Below are 17,950 nucleotides of genomic sequence, written 5' to 3' on the forward strand. Positions count from 1 at the left end.
GGAATTCTTAATATTGCTACAAGTTCCTGGGGATGTGGTTTTGCAATACCTTTACATATAAGTGATAACCTAGGCTAGTATTTGCAAGAACTTTTCATAGCAAGTGTATGAAAGAGCAAAATAAATTGAAAGAAATCGGAGCAACAGTATACATATATGCTGAGAAGTGTGAGGTTCTACATTTTGGCAGGAATAATCCAAATAGAACATACAGGGTAAATGGTAGGGCATTGAGGAATGCAGTGGAACAGAGAGATCTAGGAATAACAGTGCATAGTTCCCTGAAGGTGGAGTCTCATGTAGATAGGGTGATGAAGAAGGCTTTTGGAATGCTGGCCTTTATAAATCAGAGCATTGAGTACAGAAGTTGGGATGTAATGTTTAAATTGTACAAGGCACTGGTAAGGCCAAATTTGGAATATTGTGTACAGTTCTGGTCACCGAATTATAGGAAAGATATCAATAAATTACAGAGAGTGCAGAGACAATTTACTAGGATGTTACCTGGGTTTCAGCACTTAAGTTACAGAGAAAGGTTGAACAAGTTAGGTCTCTATTCATTGGAGCATAGAAGGTTGAGGGGGGATTTGATCGAGGTATTTAAAATTTTGAGAGGGATAGATAGAGTTAACGTGAATAGGCTGTCTCCAATGAGAGTAGGGGAGATTCAAACGAGAGAACATGATTTGAGAGTTAGGGGGCAGAAGTTTAAGGGAAACACGAGGGGGTATTTCTTTACTCAGAGAGTGATAGCTGTGTGGAATGAGCTTCCTGTAGAAGTAGTAGAGGCCAGTTCAGTTGTGTCATTTAAGGTAAAGTTGGATAGGTATATGGACAGGAAAGGAGTGGAGGGTTATGGGCTGAGTGCGGGTAGGTGGGAATAGGTGAGATTAAGAGTTCGGCACGGACTAGGAGGGCCGAGATGGCCTGTTTCTGTGCTGTGATTGTTATATGGTTATATACTTACTGTAATTGAGTTGTTTCCTATATTCATCATGTATTGCATTGAACTGTCGCAAGTTAACAAATTTCACAACATATGCGGTGATATTAAACCTGATTCAGATTCAGACATAATAATTCTCTAACAAGTGTTTACCTCAACACTGAACTGATTCCACAACCTGTGGATTCACTTTCAATGGCTTTACAACACATGTTCAATATTATTTCTTACTTTTTTTTGTATTTGCAGTTCGTCTTTTACACATTGGTTGCTTGTCTGTCATTGTGTGTAGTTTTTCAAGTTTCTAATGTGTTTCTTTATTCTATTGTGAATAGTCACAAGAAAATGAATCACAAGGCAGTATACGTTGACGTACAAAGTACATGCCTTAATAATAGAATTTACTTTTGATCTTGAAGCTGAAGTCTATCTATTTAAAGGAATTTGAAATCAAACCTAATTACAAGTTGCACATCAGTACATATGGACATGTAATCAGTGGCCATGGACAACAGCTGCCAATCAGTTTCTAAAAATCTTTTTAATATTTACAAATAGAAACATTTGTAACAGAAGAGTGTAACCAAGAATACCTAGAGGAATAATGGTTCAACCACTCACAACAATGAGTGAAATGAAATTTGAAAGAATTGTTAAAAATCATTTGAGGTTTCTCAGTAAATTAAGAGAAACTCTTCAATTCATCAATGGGTTGAAAACCACACAACGCACATTAAAGACTACTGGTAGAAGAACCAATAAAAACAAGAAGAATATCTTGTTCACGCATCAAGTAACTATGAAAAATATTGCAAAGCAAAATGAAGTGGGAAATATGACTAACTGGATTCTAGCAAAATACAGCAAGCACCAGAAAAGGTGGGGGAGGGGAAAGAGGACCAGCTAAAAGGAGACAGATGAAGCCAGGTGAGTAGGAATGGTAAAGAGTTGGAGAAGAATGAATCTCACGAGAAGAGAGTTAAAACCATTAACGTGCCTCTCCAATTTCCAGCAGAAGATCTGATAGCTCCCAGGTAGTGCTTCACCAGAAGGAGAAATCAATGTTCATGCCATCACATTGGAGGCTACCTAGACGGAATATCAGTTGTTTCTCCATCATTACAGTGGCCTCATCGTGGACCGACATGTTGGAACAGGAATCAGAATTAAAATAGTTGGCCACTGGGAAATTCCACTTTTGGCAGATGGAGTGGAGGTGCTCAACAAAGCAATCCCCCGATTTACATCAGGGCTCACCAATGTGGAGGCAGCCACATAAAATGAACAACCCTATCAGATTCACGAGTGAAGTGTCACCTCACCTGGAAGAACTGTTTGGGGTCCTGAATGGAAATGAGGGTAGGAGGTGAATGTGCAGGTATAACATATCTGTCACTTGCAGGAAAAAGACTAGTGAGGAGGAACTAATCATTGAATGATCCCTGCGGAAAGTGGAGAGTGGGGGAGTAAGGTAAAGATGCATTTAGTGGTAGAATCCCATTGAAGATGGCGGAAGTTATTGAGAATGGTGTGTTGGATGGGGAGGCTCACGTGTGATAGGCAAAGACAAGAGGAACTCAATCCCTGTTAAGGCAGCTGGAAGATGGGTTAGCAAAGTAGTCTGCAATGGAGGACATGCAGGTGAGGGCAGCATCAATGATGGAAGAAGGGAACCCCCCATATTTTAAAGGAGGACATCTCAGATGTCCTCGAAAGGAAAGCCACATCCTGGGAACAGATGTGGCAGAGATGAAGGAACTGAAAAAAGAGAATAGCATTTTTGCAGGATTCTGGGGGAAAGAGATAGATTAGCCATGGAAATCAGTAGGTTTATCAGTAGATGTCAGTTTAGTTTGTTTTCAGAGATGGAGACAGATCGAGAAAGGGGGTGGCGGTGTCAGAAATAGACCAAGTGAATTTAAGGACAGTGTGGAAGTTGGAGGCAACATTGATGAAATTGACAAGCTCAGCATGGGTGCACGTATCAGCACCAATGCAGCAGTCCATGTGTGCAGAAAAGTTTAAGAGTATTATCAGGGAAAGCTTGGAAAATTGACTGTTCTACATAGCCAACAAAAAGCCAGGTATAGCTAAGGCCCACGGCTACCCGTTCAGTTTGGAGAAGGTGAGAGGAGCCAAATGAGAAATCATTGAGGGCAAGGACCAGTTCTACCTGACAAAGGAGGTTGGTGGTGGAGGGGAACTGATTGGGTCTTTTGTTGAGAAAGAAGGGGAGAGCTTGAAGGCTTCTCGATGGGAGACAGAAGTGCATAGCAACCGGACACCCATGGTGAAAATGACGTAGTCAGGGCCAGGGAATGAAAGTTATTGAGATTCAGAGCATGTGAAGTGTCCCAGATGTAGGTGGGAAGGGACTGAACCAAGGGCAATAGAATGGAGTTAAGACATGCAGACACAAGTTCAATGGGGCAAGAGCAGGCAGAGACAGTGGGCCTACCCAGACAGTCAGTTTTGTGGACCTGAGAGCTAAATGGCCATCTCCTCTTGGAAAATTGACTTTACATTGCCTCTTAGGCAATTACATAGCCTACAAATATTGCTTTTAGCTTCTTTTCAAAAGAAACTTTTAACATTACTTTTGAATATTCGATGAGAAAGGGAACAAATGCTCTATTTTATACTGAAGCAATAATAATACATGAAGATAAGCATACGTGCAAATTTAATCCACGGACAAATAAATGACCAACACTCAAAGCACAAGTTACAATGGTCACTGACCTCCAATCAGAAGTCAATTTGATAAATTATCTCTCAAGAAATCAACATCTTCCAGCATATTAGGACTAAGGAAATGGTTATAAAGCAAACAAATTTGAGGCAAATGCAGAAAATCAAAAAATGAAGATTAGCGAAATATACTGATCGCCTTAAGTCAATAGAGCAAAACCTTGTAGCCTTCAAATTAGATGCCAGCAACTAATTCAAGATTAAAGTGGAGCTAAAAGAGCTGAGCTCAGAATCTACAACTGAAATAATAGCACAAAAGAAAACTAAATTTTTTAAAACCTGGAAAAAACAGCTGATACACATGAATTCACAACAGAATGCAGGACACTTAGCTCAATTGATATCACAGTGATATTAACAAAAGTCACCCACCCACTGTTCTATTTACCTCATTTATCTGACTTAATGGCTTTCTTGTTCATGTACAGAGTTTCTTCCACTTAATACATCAGTTCCTCGAACCTCAAATATCAGTGATGCACATTCAGTTTCTTACTGGATTTAGTAATAACTAGATTAGAGATATTTTTAACTGCTTGTGGACTCTTCCATGAGTTCACCTAACTTGTTTGATCACACTTTAAAATCTTCTCTGGTTTTCCTTATCAATTAGTTTTAATTTCTTCAGAAAATTGAACTGTGGACGCAGTAATCATATATCAGTGATTTAAAAGATTAAATATTATCGTTTGATTGACTCAGCCACAGACTGTTCCAAGCCCAGCAAGAAAAGGAGGGGGGGGGGGGTTAGGCATGGGCTAGCAGCCCATCCCATAAAAACCCAAAGCTACAGAAACACTAACAGAAGCTCCAAAGACCTCATCTCTGGGAGAGGAAGAATTCTTGAAAATCGGCTACACTTGGGGACAACTTGAAAGGCTGGTCTAGGACAGAGGATTCTGGTGAGCTGCTGTCAGTAGCCCAGTAGGAATGATGAGCTTACGTGATTGCCATTTGATTGGCTGAGCAGCAATGAAAAAAGCTCTTCAGATAAATGTTGGATGAAGTTACACATGAAGTATTTTGTAATACAGCATTAAGCACATCCTCTTGTACACTGTTGACCTGACAAATGCTGCAATAAACCACACTACGATAAACTGTATCATAACAATGGATTTATAATTCCTTTCAGAGCGACATTTCAAGTAAGCACAACTTGCATATTCCCATGAAAATTCAACAATTTGTTGAAATCATTTCAGAAATTCCAGTACACTCAGCCCATCAAGATTGTCATTTCAGTACCTCCCTTGTTCCCACACACTTCACCCATCCTTCTACTTATTTCCATTAATAAGACCTGGCTTCAACCTGTGGTAGAAACTCCCACATTTCAACCCTTTCCAAATTTCTAGTGCAATTTTCCTCTGCCCTTTGTAGCAAAAACCATCAAATATAATCTTCCCAACTCACATACAAAAGCTTCAAGTCTCTCTTTGCACACATGCCTCAAATTACTCACTTAATTTGCCAAGATGGGAGGGGAAAACAGATGACAACATACTTTAGAATACCACTATTAGTTGACTGTGATCAGAAATACTGACTATTTACTTCCACAGATGCTGGTTGACCCACTGATTTCTTACAAGTGTTTGTCTCTTGCTCTAGGTTCCAGCATCAACCTCGTGTCCCCATACTTTAAAATTGGCTCTGTTACTCAGTTGCCTGCTCTGCCTGGCAAGCGCCTAATCAAAATTTACTGTCAGGTATTAACAACTGTTTGAGATGACGGCATCTTAGAGATTTAAGCTGCACCCCTTCAAAAGCCAAGAAACTGAGGTGTTTCTCAGCTTCTTGAGTATCAGATAGATTTTACTTCCTCGATTTCAATGAAAACTCCAGTCCAAAATGTAATCAGGTAACAGCCTTGGTACCCTAATCACATCAACTTTCAACATTAACAAAAATAAATTCCACTATCAGCTGAAAACATGTTTTTATGGTAATACTTGAAAGGCGACATCCTACAGAAATCCATGATAAAATTACAAAAGAAATTCCGATGTGTTATTGAGAAAATCTTTAAACGGTAACAATAGAACCTCCCATGTATATATACATCCTTGACATTTATGCAAGAGAGTTTTTAAACCTGCCAGAAAGCCACAGTGAGCGGAGATTATCCTTGCCAGTGCGGCACAACTGTACCTAGTGTATCCTTGCCAAATGGGACACAAAGCCAACCCCAATGTATCCCATGCCAATTGAAGCGAACTTGTATATTGAATGGGCTCTGGTGCGGCGGCCGGACAGAAGATACCAGTGTCGGCGGTGCTGGAAGGGAGCTGGCACAATGTTAACTCAAGTGCCAACGTGCAACAGATCAACACGTTCGAAGAGATTGTGCCTGAGAACGGGTTAAAAGCGAGCCCGAACGAACGTAACGTTGCAGCGAAATTCATGCCGGGGGTTTTTGGGGGGGTGGGTCGTATAAATGGAAGCTGATGCGGCGAGCCGATGGGTGCGTGCAGAGGGGGTCCCGCGGCCAGCCGGACACGAACCGAGCGCATTGTCAGCCGAGCGGCGAGGGGCGTCGGAGTCCGGTCACCAGCTGCACCGTAGTGTCTCTATCCGGAACGGGCGCGCCTCCCCGTCCCTCACCCCCCACCGTCCCGCCCCGCCCCGCCCCGCCGACCCCGTCATTCCGGCAACCACACCGACCCGCTTGTTTCCGCCCCCCCGAGGCCGGTCCAGCCCGGGCCCCGCCGTCAGCGCCGCTCTCAGCACCGCAACTCCCGTTACCCTCGCCTCTTCCGTTCGGGCACGAGCAACTCCGGCCACCCTCGCGCGTGCGCAGAGTGGGGGCGGGCCGGCGCCGCGTGAGGGGGCGTGGCGGTTGCGACCGAGAGACGCATGAGCTCCACCGCTCCTCCCCAACTCCGCAAACCGGTGACGTACCGCCACCTGGCGACGCCAAGGCAACGGTCGACGGTCACGGTCGTGAAGTGATTGGCGGCACAGCTTCGGTTCACTCGCGACGACATGGAGCCGCGATCTCCGCCTTAGTGGCGCCCGGAGGACAGGATCGGTCTCAGCAATTAGGTAATTGTGCGAATTAAGCAGCTCACTAACTTTGGCCAGCGCCATCACTGGTTTCCTTTGACGGGAAATTTGGGCCGCTGGGGTGGGGAGGGCGGAAGCTGACGGTGGGAGCGTCAATGAAACTCGACAGGCGTGGCCTGCGGGGCGGAGCTTAGCGGCGAAGTAGGGTGTCAATCACCTCGATGGGCGGAAACTGTTTCCCAGCGGCGGTGTCCGAACCGTCGATCCAGCAGAAAGTCTGGTGTCAGTTACCCGTTGAAGGTGACGCATTTACAGCAGGAGGTGGGGCTTGTCTGCTGTCAGTCACATTGCTGTTGGTGCGGACGTCACTCAATTTATGGGTGGAGCCTTCGGTAGAACGATGAATTACGGACAGAGGCGTTGTGTTATATGACGTCACTGGCCTGGCCGGTGACGTCATAGAAGGCGCGGTTTTCGCTGGAAGCGGTCTGTGGAGACTTGCACCATCAGAGTCACTGCGATTATAGTCCTAAACAATGGAAGGTTAAGGGAAATTGAATTGGTGTTCATAGACCTCTGGTTGATAGGTTAACGCACACAAAATGCTGGAGTAACTCAGCAGGTCAAACAGTATCTTTGAAAATGAATAAGCAGTCGACATTTCGGGTGAGACCCCTCATCAGGACTAAGTTCCTCCAGGATTTTGTGTACGTTGCCAGATTTCCAGAATGCTTAGTGTTTCTGGGGTTGGTAGTGTGCAACAAAGTGTTTCGATGAGCCTATGAGGGGAGGCGAGTCTATGGGAATGGACTGAGGGATCTGCAGATGTGGAAATCCAAGCAATACACCCAAAATACTGGAGGAACTCAGCAGTCCAGCAGGCACCTATAGAAAAGAGTAAACAGTCGATATTTCATGCTGAGATCCTTCAGTAGGACTGGGGAAAAAATGAGGTCAGTAAGAAGGTGGGAAGAGGGGAGGAAGAAATACCAGTAGTCGGTGACTAATGAAACGGTGAGAGGGGAGGTGTGAAATAAAGAACTGGGAAGTCAATTGGTGAAAGAGATAAAGGGCTGGAGAAAGGGAATCTGATAGTAGAGGATAGAAAGCTGTGGAAGAAAGGGAAGAGGGAGGAGCACCAAAGGGAGGTACTCGCAGCTCCTCCTTCACTACCATTCAGTGCTCCAAACAGTCCTTCCAGATGAGGTGATACTTCACATGTGAGTTGGTTGGGGTCATCTACAGTATCCAGCGCTCCTGGTGTTGCATCCTGTATACCGTTGACATCCGATGTAGATTGGGAGACTGCTTCACCAAGCACCTACGTTCTCTCCACCAGAAAAAATGAGATCTCCCAGTGGCCACCCATTTTAATTCTACTTCCCATTCCGACATGTCAGTCCATGGCCTCCTCTACTGTCATGATGAGGCCACACTCAGGTTGGAGGAACAGCACCTTATGTTCCATCTGGTAGCCTCCAACCAAATGTCATGAACATTAATTTCTTGAACTTTGAGTAAATGCCTCCCCTTCACCATTCCCATTCCCATTTCCTTCTCTCGCCTTATCTCCTTACCTGCCTATCACCTCCTTCTGGTGCTCCTCCCCTTTGCTTTCTTCCATGGCCCTCTGTACTCTCCTAACAGATTGCCCCTTCTCCAGCCCTTTATCTCTATCACCTATCAGCTTACCAGCTCTTTACTCCATCCCTCCCCCTCTCCTGGTTTTACCTGTCACCTTGTATTTCTTCCTCCCCTCCCCCACCACCTTCTTGTACTGACTCCTCATCTTATTTTTCCAGTCCTGATGAAGGGTGTCAGCCTGAAATGGCGACGGCGTACCCTTTTCCGTCAATGCTGCTTGGCCTGCTGAGTTTCCCCAGCATTTTGTGTGTGTTGAGGGAAAATGAAATGGGTCAGTAGATACAGATGCTTTTACTGGTTGACATGTGGGATCGCTCCATGACTCTCTGGGAGAAATGACATTCTCATGGTGAAAGCAGATCCTGATAAAATTTTCAATTAAGCCTATATACATTGGATTCTGGTTAATCAGGACCAGGCCCAATTAAATGGCGGCCCCAGTTAGCCAAAGTTGCATGGAAATAGTTTAAAAAGATAAACTGAGTAACAAACTGAACTGTTCCAACAACCTATGGACTCACATTCAATGACTATTCCTCTCATGTTCTTGATATTTATTACTTATTTATTATTATGTTTTTCTTCATATTTGCACAGTGTTTTCTTTTGCATGTTAGTTATTTGTCCTTGTGGACAGACTTTTGGGTTTTCATTGTGGTGCTTGGGATTTACTGAGTATGCCCATAAGAAAACAAATCTCAGGGTTGTATGTACTTTGATAATAAATTTAGGTTGAACTTTGAACAAATTAGAACACTAGTGATACTACTACAGTACTATAAAACTGTGTCTTAATTCCTAATAGTTATCAACGAAGGAATTCATCTGCCATGTTCTTTTAATTGACTGCAAATGAACAAAATCAGCATAGACACCTAGTGCAAATGGTTGTCCATCATATCCACCAATGACAGACCTGTACAGGAGAGTTTTTAAAGTGGAAAAGCTATTCAGTTTTTTAATTGAAATTTTTTTAATGTGGAAAAAGTTCATTCTAAGGAACACCTAACTTCTCAACAGAGGCTGCCATGACAGTAAACGTTCAATCAGCCAATGACCTGAGCCACTCACAGTAACCACGTACTGCATTAGTTCACATTCTGCTTCTCCTGTGTCTGTAAATGTTCTTGCTCCCTCACCGATTTATTCCATTTTTTTCACCCATGATATCTGGAAAATGCCCTGCAACTTCCAGTGCGGGTAGTGAGAGGCTTAAGAGTGAAGAGCTTTGCAAAGTGGCAGTGCAAAGCATCTTGAATGAATCTGAGGACACGAATGGAGAAAACACCAACATTAAACCTCATCACAAAATTCCTCAGCACTAGTATCACCATGATCACACAAATCATGGACCCATTTATTGATAATGCCCTTGATAGGAAGTGAAGTAATAAAGCAAAGGGAGGTGTTCTGCTACCAACAACTGCTTCATGAGAGGAAACTTAAGAAAAGGCAGTCAAATCTTGACACCTACTTGAAGAAGAAGCCAAAGCTAGAGAAGGACCCGCAGCCTGGTCCCTCTCTAGGAAGTAACCACCACCCATTTCCCTCCACTGCTGCAGCGACGTGTTGCAGCTCCACTGATGGACAGGTATGTGTGTTTGTGACTCCATAAATTACCGTGTATACATAATGTATATCTCTGGTATGATGTATTTTTATCAGGCACACATGTCCATTTACATAATGTTATAATGACCCCGCATAGCGCTGGTTTACATAGTGCTCCACCAATGAGGAACACATCCTCAGCATTAAGTGGGGTCTGGTGTATACAGTATACAACCTTTAGGTTCGTCTCCTTGTAGGCAGCTACAAAACAAAGAACGCCATGGAACCAAACCCACACAACAAAGAACATACGAGGAGAAAGGAATAAATCTTGCAAACAAATCAGAGTACAAAACATTAAGCATTAAAGCGCAGAAACCCCAAACATTTGTCCATAGCCACAACAAAACGAGATGACTGAAGCCAGTCCAGGAACCGATGGATGCAGCCACAGCCGCTGAGTCAATTCAGCGCAGTGTCAATGATTGCAGATCCATTTCTGCGCTAAAGCGTCTTGATCAAATGATGCAAATAGTGAAGCACGTTTAGTGCTGAGAACATTAAATATCAAACTGCAGCCAAAATCGAGTCCACATCCTCAAGGCGATTGAATCTTGCAGCGTGGAACCCAAGACTTCTGCACCTTCTGCCAGGAGCAGCGAGAGGTGGCACAGAACATTCATTCGTTTTCCACTTTCCTCAAGATCAATTCTAATCTCGCTCGACAACTTAACAAGCAGGAAGTAATGGAGCCGGCCACGATTTCATGTTTTGCTATTAAGAATTGACGCAGCCATCCCCAGCGACATTCGCAACTGCTCTCCACACTAAATCCCATAGGATAGCGGTTCCCAACCAGGGGTCCATGGAACCCTGCCCTCACAGAAGCACCAGATTGTTCAGTCAGCCAAAAAATACATTCTTAAAAGGGAAATTACAGGCTACAGTCGATCACAATTCAGAAGAATATCTAGGAGTTACATTCTGTAAGCTGTTGCAAGATATCACCGTTGGTCTCTGGCACCATCTTGCCAGAACTCAGCCCAGTGGTACAAATAGTTGTCACAAACTGGGGACTTATTTGGTTGCAGTGGATAACCAGTACTACTGTACCTTGTCGTGCCCATTGTTTTCCACAAAGCACTGCAGAATCATCTTCCTGGTCAATGAATTTCACTGTTGTTCTCATCCACCCAGTCTGCCCGAGCTGACTTAACATGCCAGGACAGGCATGTCCCTATTTCAGCAGGGTAAGAGGTCTGCCAGCTACCCTTGCTGGTTTAGCCGGCCTTTCGAAGTGGTATACCAGGGTGTGGCTGCTGTCGCATGCAAGCAGCTGAGGTGAGAGCTGAGTGTCTGGTGGGGGACCAAAGGTGAGTGCGTTGCCCCAGAATGGACACAACAAACTCCATCACCAAAGGTGCTGACTGTCCCTGGATGGATAATGGATTGCCTTCATAAATGTATTCGACATTTGCATTTCCAAATCTTCATTTTCATCATAATATTCCATGTGATTGTAGAAAATTCTTTGTACTCCCTAACTCATTGAAGAACTGAAATTGTTTCATCCTCAGTCCTTGTTCTGAATGCTTGAAACCACAGTGAGCAAAACAGGTCTGAAATGTCTTTCTGCTTATTTCTTGCCAAGTATCAGTGACAGAAGTCACTGCTTTTAAAACACAAGCACGGTGTAATGTCTAACAGCCACACAAGTGCATGCAATTGACACTAGTTAGAAACTGTTCAGCAACAGTCCCCTGTCCCAGATAAGTGACATAGTGTCCCAAATAAACAAAGGGAATCCCAGCCATTTTCTCCATTGGTTTTTGTTCTTTAAGAGCGTCCCAAATCAGTGGCAGCCCCGACTAACCTATAGTCCAATTAACAGGAGTCCGTTGTCATTGAAGAGGGAATAATAGTCACATTTTATTATGGAGAATAGGGAAATTTGCATAAGAATTAAATAGATACATGGTGTCTATCTTCAGGAGGCTTTTAAAACAGAGTTATTGGAGAAGCAGCAATGAAGGTTTCTCCATAAAGCATCAGAGGTAAGGAGAAACCTGATGGCATAGATAGAGGTTGACAGTTGGAATCATCCCCAGGTAAAAAAATGTAACAATAAATTACATAATTTTAATTTGCCAATGTACTCCACCTCCCCCACCTTCTTATTCTGACTTCATCCCCCTCTTTTTCTGTCCGAAGTGTCGTCCATTTATTCCTCTCCATTGACGCTGTCTGACCTGCTGAGTTCCTCCAGCACTTTTGTGTGTGTTGTGTAAGAAGGAAGGGACAAAAACAGGGAATCAGAATCAGAATCAGACTTTAATCGCCAAGTACCTGTGCACATACAAGGAATTTACTTCCGGCAGATGTTGTCTTTCTGCTCATAACAATAATAATAATAAATATAAATGAATATAAATCATCAACTTGTTAGCCTGGCAAGTCCAAGTGGGACTACTGTGAGAATGCATCATCAGTGCATTTAGAAAGGAATACGTAATATGATTTAGCAGAATTGATATTGATTGATAAAAGAGAAATCATGTTTACAAATCTGTTGGAGTTCTTTCTGGATCTAGTAGAGGGCCCAGGATGTTGCTTTAGGTGGAGCATTTCAACTGAAATAGTTTTGTTTCACTTGGAATGAAAGTTGAGGAGTGATCCAATTAGGATATCCAAAATAATAAAGGACAACAATAATGTAAATGGGGAGAAACTTCTCCCTGAACCAGAAGGAATATATTTCTGCAACTAGAAAGAGTAGATTTGAGGCAAGGAGTAGGAGATTTCATGGGGATTTGAGGAAGAATTTTTTTTTACAAATTTTCTTTGAAATCTGGAATACACTGCCTGTGAAGACCAAAGTTTAAAGTTCAATTTAAATTTATTATCAAAGTACATAAAGTATATGACACCATATCCAGCCCTGAGATTCATTTCCTTATGGACATTCAAGTTAAGTACAAAGAAACACATTAGAATCAATGAAAACACATGCTGGAGAAACTCAGCAGGCCAAACAGCATCAAAGGAAAAGAATACAGTCAGCCCTCCTTATGCGCGGGTTCCACATCCGCGGATCAGGAAAACCCGGAAGTTCTCTCTCCAGCACTCGTCGTTTCAGCATGTACATATAGCGGTGTGCTACACGCAGCGCTAAAATTATGACACGGAGTCGGTAACTGCAGTCGAAGGAAAAAAACTTTATTCCAAATCCTCAGCCTCACTTTTAAGCCTCCCTCAACCTGCCCCCCGTGGCGCAGAGGCTCCAAAGCTCTGTGCTCGCAAACCCCCGTAGGCTATCTAATTGTGAGCCGGTTCGGATGTGCCAGGAAATGGGTCGCCACATACAGACTATTTTTCTTGCCATTTTTCCCTAAACAATACAGTATAACAACTACTTACATAGCATTTACATTGTATTAGGTATTATAAGTAATCTAGAGATGATTTAAAAGTACAGGCAGTCCCCGGGTTATGAACGAGTTCCGTTCCTGAGTCCGTCTTTAAGTCGGATTTGAAGACAGGACAGGTACATCCGGTATTATGTAGCCTCAGTTAGTAAAACATTTGTCTTACTATATAGTATATATAGTTACCTTTTTATGCATATAAAACACTTAGAAACATATGTATTTCAATAATTAAACCACTGTGTTGCTTTGTAATAATTGTAGTTTTCATCAGGGCAGGGCCTTTCACATGCTCCATTAAGATTGTTCCGATCGTTGACCGACTGTAGTCTAATGCTTTTCCAATGACGGATGGCATTTCACCTCTTTCCAATCACTTTACTACATCCACTTTATTTTCAATCGTGATCGTGATTATTTTAGTGAACAGAAACACTGCAGATTCAGAGCTGCACCAGGTCCTAATGTCCACCGCGCTGATACAGGTTAAATAAGGTCCGGGGTTCTGCTGGGTCCTAAAGACCACCTCATTGAGACAGGTTGAATAAGGGACTTGAGCATCCGCATTGCTTGGTATCCGCAGGGGGTCCTGGAACCAATCCCCCGCGGATAAGGAGGGCTGACTGTACAGTCGACATTTTGGGCCGAGCCCCTTCATCAGGACTTCATCAATCAAGGAAAAACTGTACACAAGATGGACAAATGTGCAGAAGACAACAAATTGTGCAAATACAAAAAGAAAGAAACAACAAAATAGTAATATATAAGCAATAAATATCAAGAACATGAGGTGTAGGGTTCTTGAAAGGGAGTCCATATAGGTTGTGGGAACAGTTCAGTGATGGGGTGAGTAAAGTTGTCCCTTCTGGGTCAGGAGTCTGATGGTTGAGGGGTAATTACTGTTTCTGAACCTGTCCTGAGGCTCCTGTACCTGATGGCAGCAGCAAGAAGAGGGCATGACATGGATGGTGGAGGTCCTTGGTTATGGATGCTGCTTTCCTGCGACAATGCTCCATGTAGACGTGTTCAGTGTGGAGAGGGCTGTATTCACTGCTTTTTGTAGGCATTTTGTACAAGGGCGTTGGTGTTTCCATACCAAGCTGTGATAGTCAATTTACTCTCTACCGCCTAGTGGTTTGTCACAGTTTTAGATGACATACTGAATCTTTGCAAACTTCCAAGAAATTAGAGACAGTGCCGTGCTTTCTCTATAATGGCACTTACATGCTATGGGAAAATGTGATTCCGAAAGAGAGAGGGCTGACTCACAAAAAGTCAAAGGATCTGTTTCTGATGAGCAATCTTTGTATTTTCAAGAATTTGATTATAAAGAAACATTGCTGAACATGAACATGGAATTGTGGGTAATACCAAGTTCTGCGGAAACTCGGGAGGGGGGCAAACAGCATCTCTGGAGGGAAATGGAAAACTGACATTTCAGGTCAAGACCATCTTCAATTTCATGTGGTCTTGATGAAGGGTCCTGACCTGAAACGTCAGTTGTTCATTCAGATGCTGCCCTCCAGATTCCAGCATCTGCAGTCTCTTTTTAGAATTGTGGATAATATAATTTTTCCGAGTTAGTTACCACATAGAAAACAGAGTCGGAAAAAACGTGTTTGCCTGGGTTTGGCATGTTGGTGGGGTACCACAGGAATTGATGAGGGCCCCAATTATTCCATGTATTTGGCCAAGAGGACAAAATATAACATTTCAAATTTACTTGATGCCAGGAGATTAAGTTAGAATGTGAGTCATGAATATGAGACTACAGAGAAGGTTCAAAAGACCTCAGCGAGTAGACAACACCATGGCAGTTGGAGTGCAATATGAAAAATTTGTGGTCATTCACTTCAAGAGAAAAAAAATGAAATTCTGAGTCTGTTTGAAATGTTGAGATATAAGTAATTTACTCTGAACAGCAGAATCCACGTCAAAGGACATTATCGCCAAATCAGAAGCTGTTTGATCACATTACAAAAAAATTCTGACATGCAGACCTAGTGATGATGTTTAAGCACTGTTGATGATACATTGAAAAGACAGGAAGATGGTCACAGATCGAAGGCCTGTGAATATTTGAGTCTTTTCAGCCTTGGCAGGAGTTAAGCCAGCGAGATATCTGAAAGATGTTTGAGAAGGAATTGCTGGCTAGATAGAATATGAAATAAAATGCAACACAAGGAAAGTGACACAACTTGAAGTTAACAGGAGCCATGATTCTTACAGATTTAGAACAGTGAATTCATGAAAGAATCAACCCAGGTTCAAGTTCAACTTTGTCTTTCACTTATACATGAATACAGCCAAACGAAGCAGCATTCCTCCAGGGCCAAGCTGCAAAACACCATCTCAACAATCATTCACAGCACAAGACACATTTCACACATTTAAGATAGCAGTCACACAAATGCAATCACACTAATAAAACTATAATATAGCCCAAGTCCTTGAGTGCCATGTCTTGTAGATTGATGGTGCAGTTGAACACAATCCGTCTTATTCTCCATTGAGGGCAGAACTGATGGGAGAGACCAGCATCATCCCTTCTGGATGGCTGCAATAGGCAACACCGTAGCATGAGGCCAAGGCCGCACAGCTCCCCTGCCATCAGTCTTGTCAATAATCCGGTGATTTGACTTGTATACAAGTCAAATGACAGGGTCTTGCCATCACAAGAAAATTGTCCAAGACAATCACTGGCTGTTGGACTGCACACTGCCTTCACGTGCCTCAGTGAAGAATACTAATGTGACAATTAGAAATAATGACCTAGACATTCAGGATAACTTACCCACTCTTCACTGAAATAGTATCACTATGTCTTTTACGGTTCTTCAGGGAATAGGCAGCTGTGAGTCAAGGAATGCAAGCTTCAGTGAGATACTCAGCTCATAGTCCTGCACTTTGGAGCATGTGAAGGTCTACATTATCGTTTCTTCCAAAAACAGACCTCCCTCAGTATTATACCAAGACATAGCTTAAAACTTTTCAGTAGAACTTTAACCTGGAACCTTCTGATTCAGAGATAAGAGTACTGACTCTTAAGGCACAACTCATGATACTCTTCACATGCAAGTATTCCATCCTACACTGTTCTTTTTATTCTTCGTCATATTGCTATTTGTATACTACAAAATTGCTGACCCATTTGCTTTATTATAAGAGGAACAACAATTCAGAGGGTGTGCATTTAAAGTGAGGAGGGTAAGTTCAAAGAAGACATGAGGGGTAAGTTTTTTTTATTAACACAGAGAGCAGTGGGTGCCTGGAACGCACTGCCTGGGGTGGTGATAGGGGCAGAGACATTAGGGACTTAGGAGACGTTTAGGATGGGCACATGAATGTGAGGAAAATGGAGAGATATGGTCATTGTGTAGGCAGATGAGATTAGTTTAGTTAGCCATTTGATTACTAATTAAATTGGTTTGGCACAAGATTGTGGGCTGTTCCTATGCTGTACTGTTCTATGTTCTCTGATCAAAGATGATTGTGCTTGCATTTAATTATGTTATCTTGTGTAATCTATCAACCATCTTTGATACAAAATGATATCCGCAGTCTAGAACTCAATAAGGTTAAGATTATAATGTGCATTTTTGCTTTGCAGGGACAGCATGAATTCGGTTATCCTGAGCTACCATGACAGCTTAATACGCCATTCAGATCTCCTCCTCCTCAACCCACCAAACTGGCTGAATGACCATATCATTGGGTTTGCTTTTGAGTACTTTGCCACTGAACAGTACAAGGAACTAGAGGGGAATGTGTGCTTCATCAGCCCTGAGGTTACCCAGTTTATCAAGTGCACAGCCAGTCAGGAGGAGCTAGCCATCTTTCTGGAACCTCTAGCCCTGGACCAGAAGAGCTTAGTCTTCTTGGCAGTCAACGACAATTCTGTGCAGGCAGCTGGGGGTTCTCACTGGAGCCTGCTTTTCTACAGTAGGGAGAGGAACTGCTTCAGTCACTATGATTCCTGTAGCAGTATGAACGAAAGTCACGCCCGTCAGATTGCCAGGAAATTGCAGTACTTCCTGGGAACCCAATCCAAAGTGCCTTTCTTTGAAGAGTTGGCACCAGTACAGAAGAATAGTTATGATTGTGGGATGTATGTAATATGTAACACAGAAGCTCTCTGTGAGCAATATCTCAGGAGGGACCAAAGGTCACTGCAGATGATTGTCACCCCACCTTACATCACACAAAAGAGAACCATCTGGAAAAAGCTGATTGAGCAGATGGCAAAGGAATAATTAGTTCTTGCACAAATATTTGCCTTCTTTAGTGGATGAGTCAGCTATATTTTTGTTGACAGAAGAATTACCTTTGCCGAGTTGGGGAATGTTTATTTATAGTCACAATAAAAGGCTAGATGGATTTGTGTATTGTAAAGTTGTCCTTTGCTACAATGCGGGATACATAAACTGCTGGAGGAACTCAGCAGATCAGGCAATATCAATGAAAATTAATAAACAGTCAATATTTTGGGCTGAGACCCTTCATTAGGACGGGAAAGGAAGGGGAAAGAAGCCAGAATAAGAAGGTGGGGGGAGGGGAAAGAGGACAAGCTAGAAGGTGATAGGTGAAGCCAGGTGGGTGGGGAAGGGGAGTTGAAGTAAGAAGT

General features: G+C 42.9%; 2 protein-coding genes across 7 annotated transcripts in view; one reads left to right on the forward strand and one right to left on the reverse strand.

Moving 5' to 3' along the window:
* Positions 1-6,961, reverse strand: part of myo9aa (myosin IXAa) — a 339,254-nt gene extending 332,293 nt beyond the window's left edge. For 2 of the 6 annotated variants that reach the window (XM_059945899.1, XM_059945893.1), the window contains exon 1: positions 6,365-6,493. The gene's annotated coding sequence lies outside the window, so the exon portion shown is untranslated. Of the gene's footprint in view, positions 1-6,364; positions 6,494-6,601; positions 6,728-6,775 lie in introns of those variants that run through there. The other 4 variants (XM_059945898.1, XM_059945896.1, XM_059945895.1 and 1 more) reach the window with 3 other exon arrangements.
* On the forward strand, positions 6,608-17,703 carry senp8 (SUMO peptidase family member, NEDD8 specific). The gene is made up of 2 exons (XM_059945900.1): positions 6,608-6,745; positions 16,937-17,703. Exon 2 carries the CDS (start codon positions 16,944-16,946, stop codon positions 17,577-17,579), a length of 636 nt encoding a protein of 211 aa, XP_059801883.1. The 5' UTR covers positions 6,608-6,745; positions 16,937-16,943; the 3' UTR covers positions 17,580-17,703.
* The last annotated feature ends 247 nt before the right edge of the window (positions 17,704-17,950 follow it).

The sequence above is a fragment of the Hypanus sabinus genome, chromosome 21 (genome assembly GCF_030144855.1).
Source record: "Hypanus sabinus isolate sHypSab1 chromosome 21, sHypSab1.hap1, whole genome shotgun sequence".
NCBI classification, from domain to species: Eukaryota; Metazoa; Chordata; class Chondrichthyes; order Myliobatiformes; family Dasyatidae; genus Hypanus; species Hypanus sabinus.

Coding starts and splice junctions, on each gene's coding strand:
- senp8 (XM_059945900.1), top strand. CDS start 16,944: ATGAATTCGGTTATCCTGAGCTACCATGACAGCTTAATACGCCATTCA.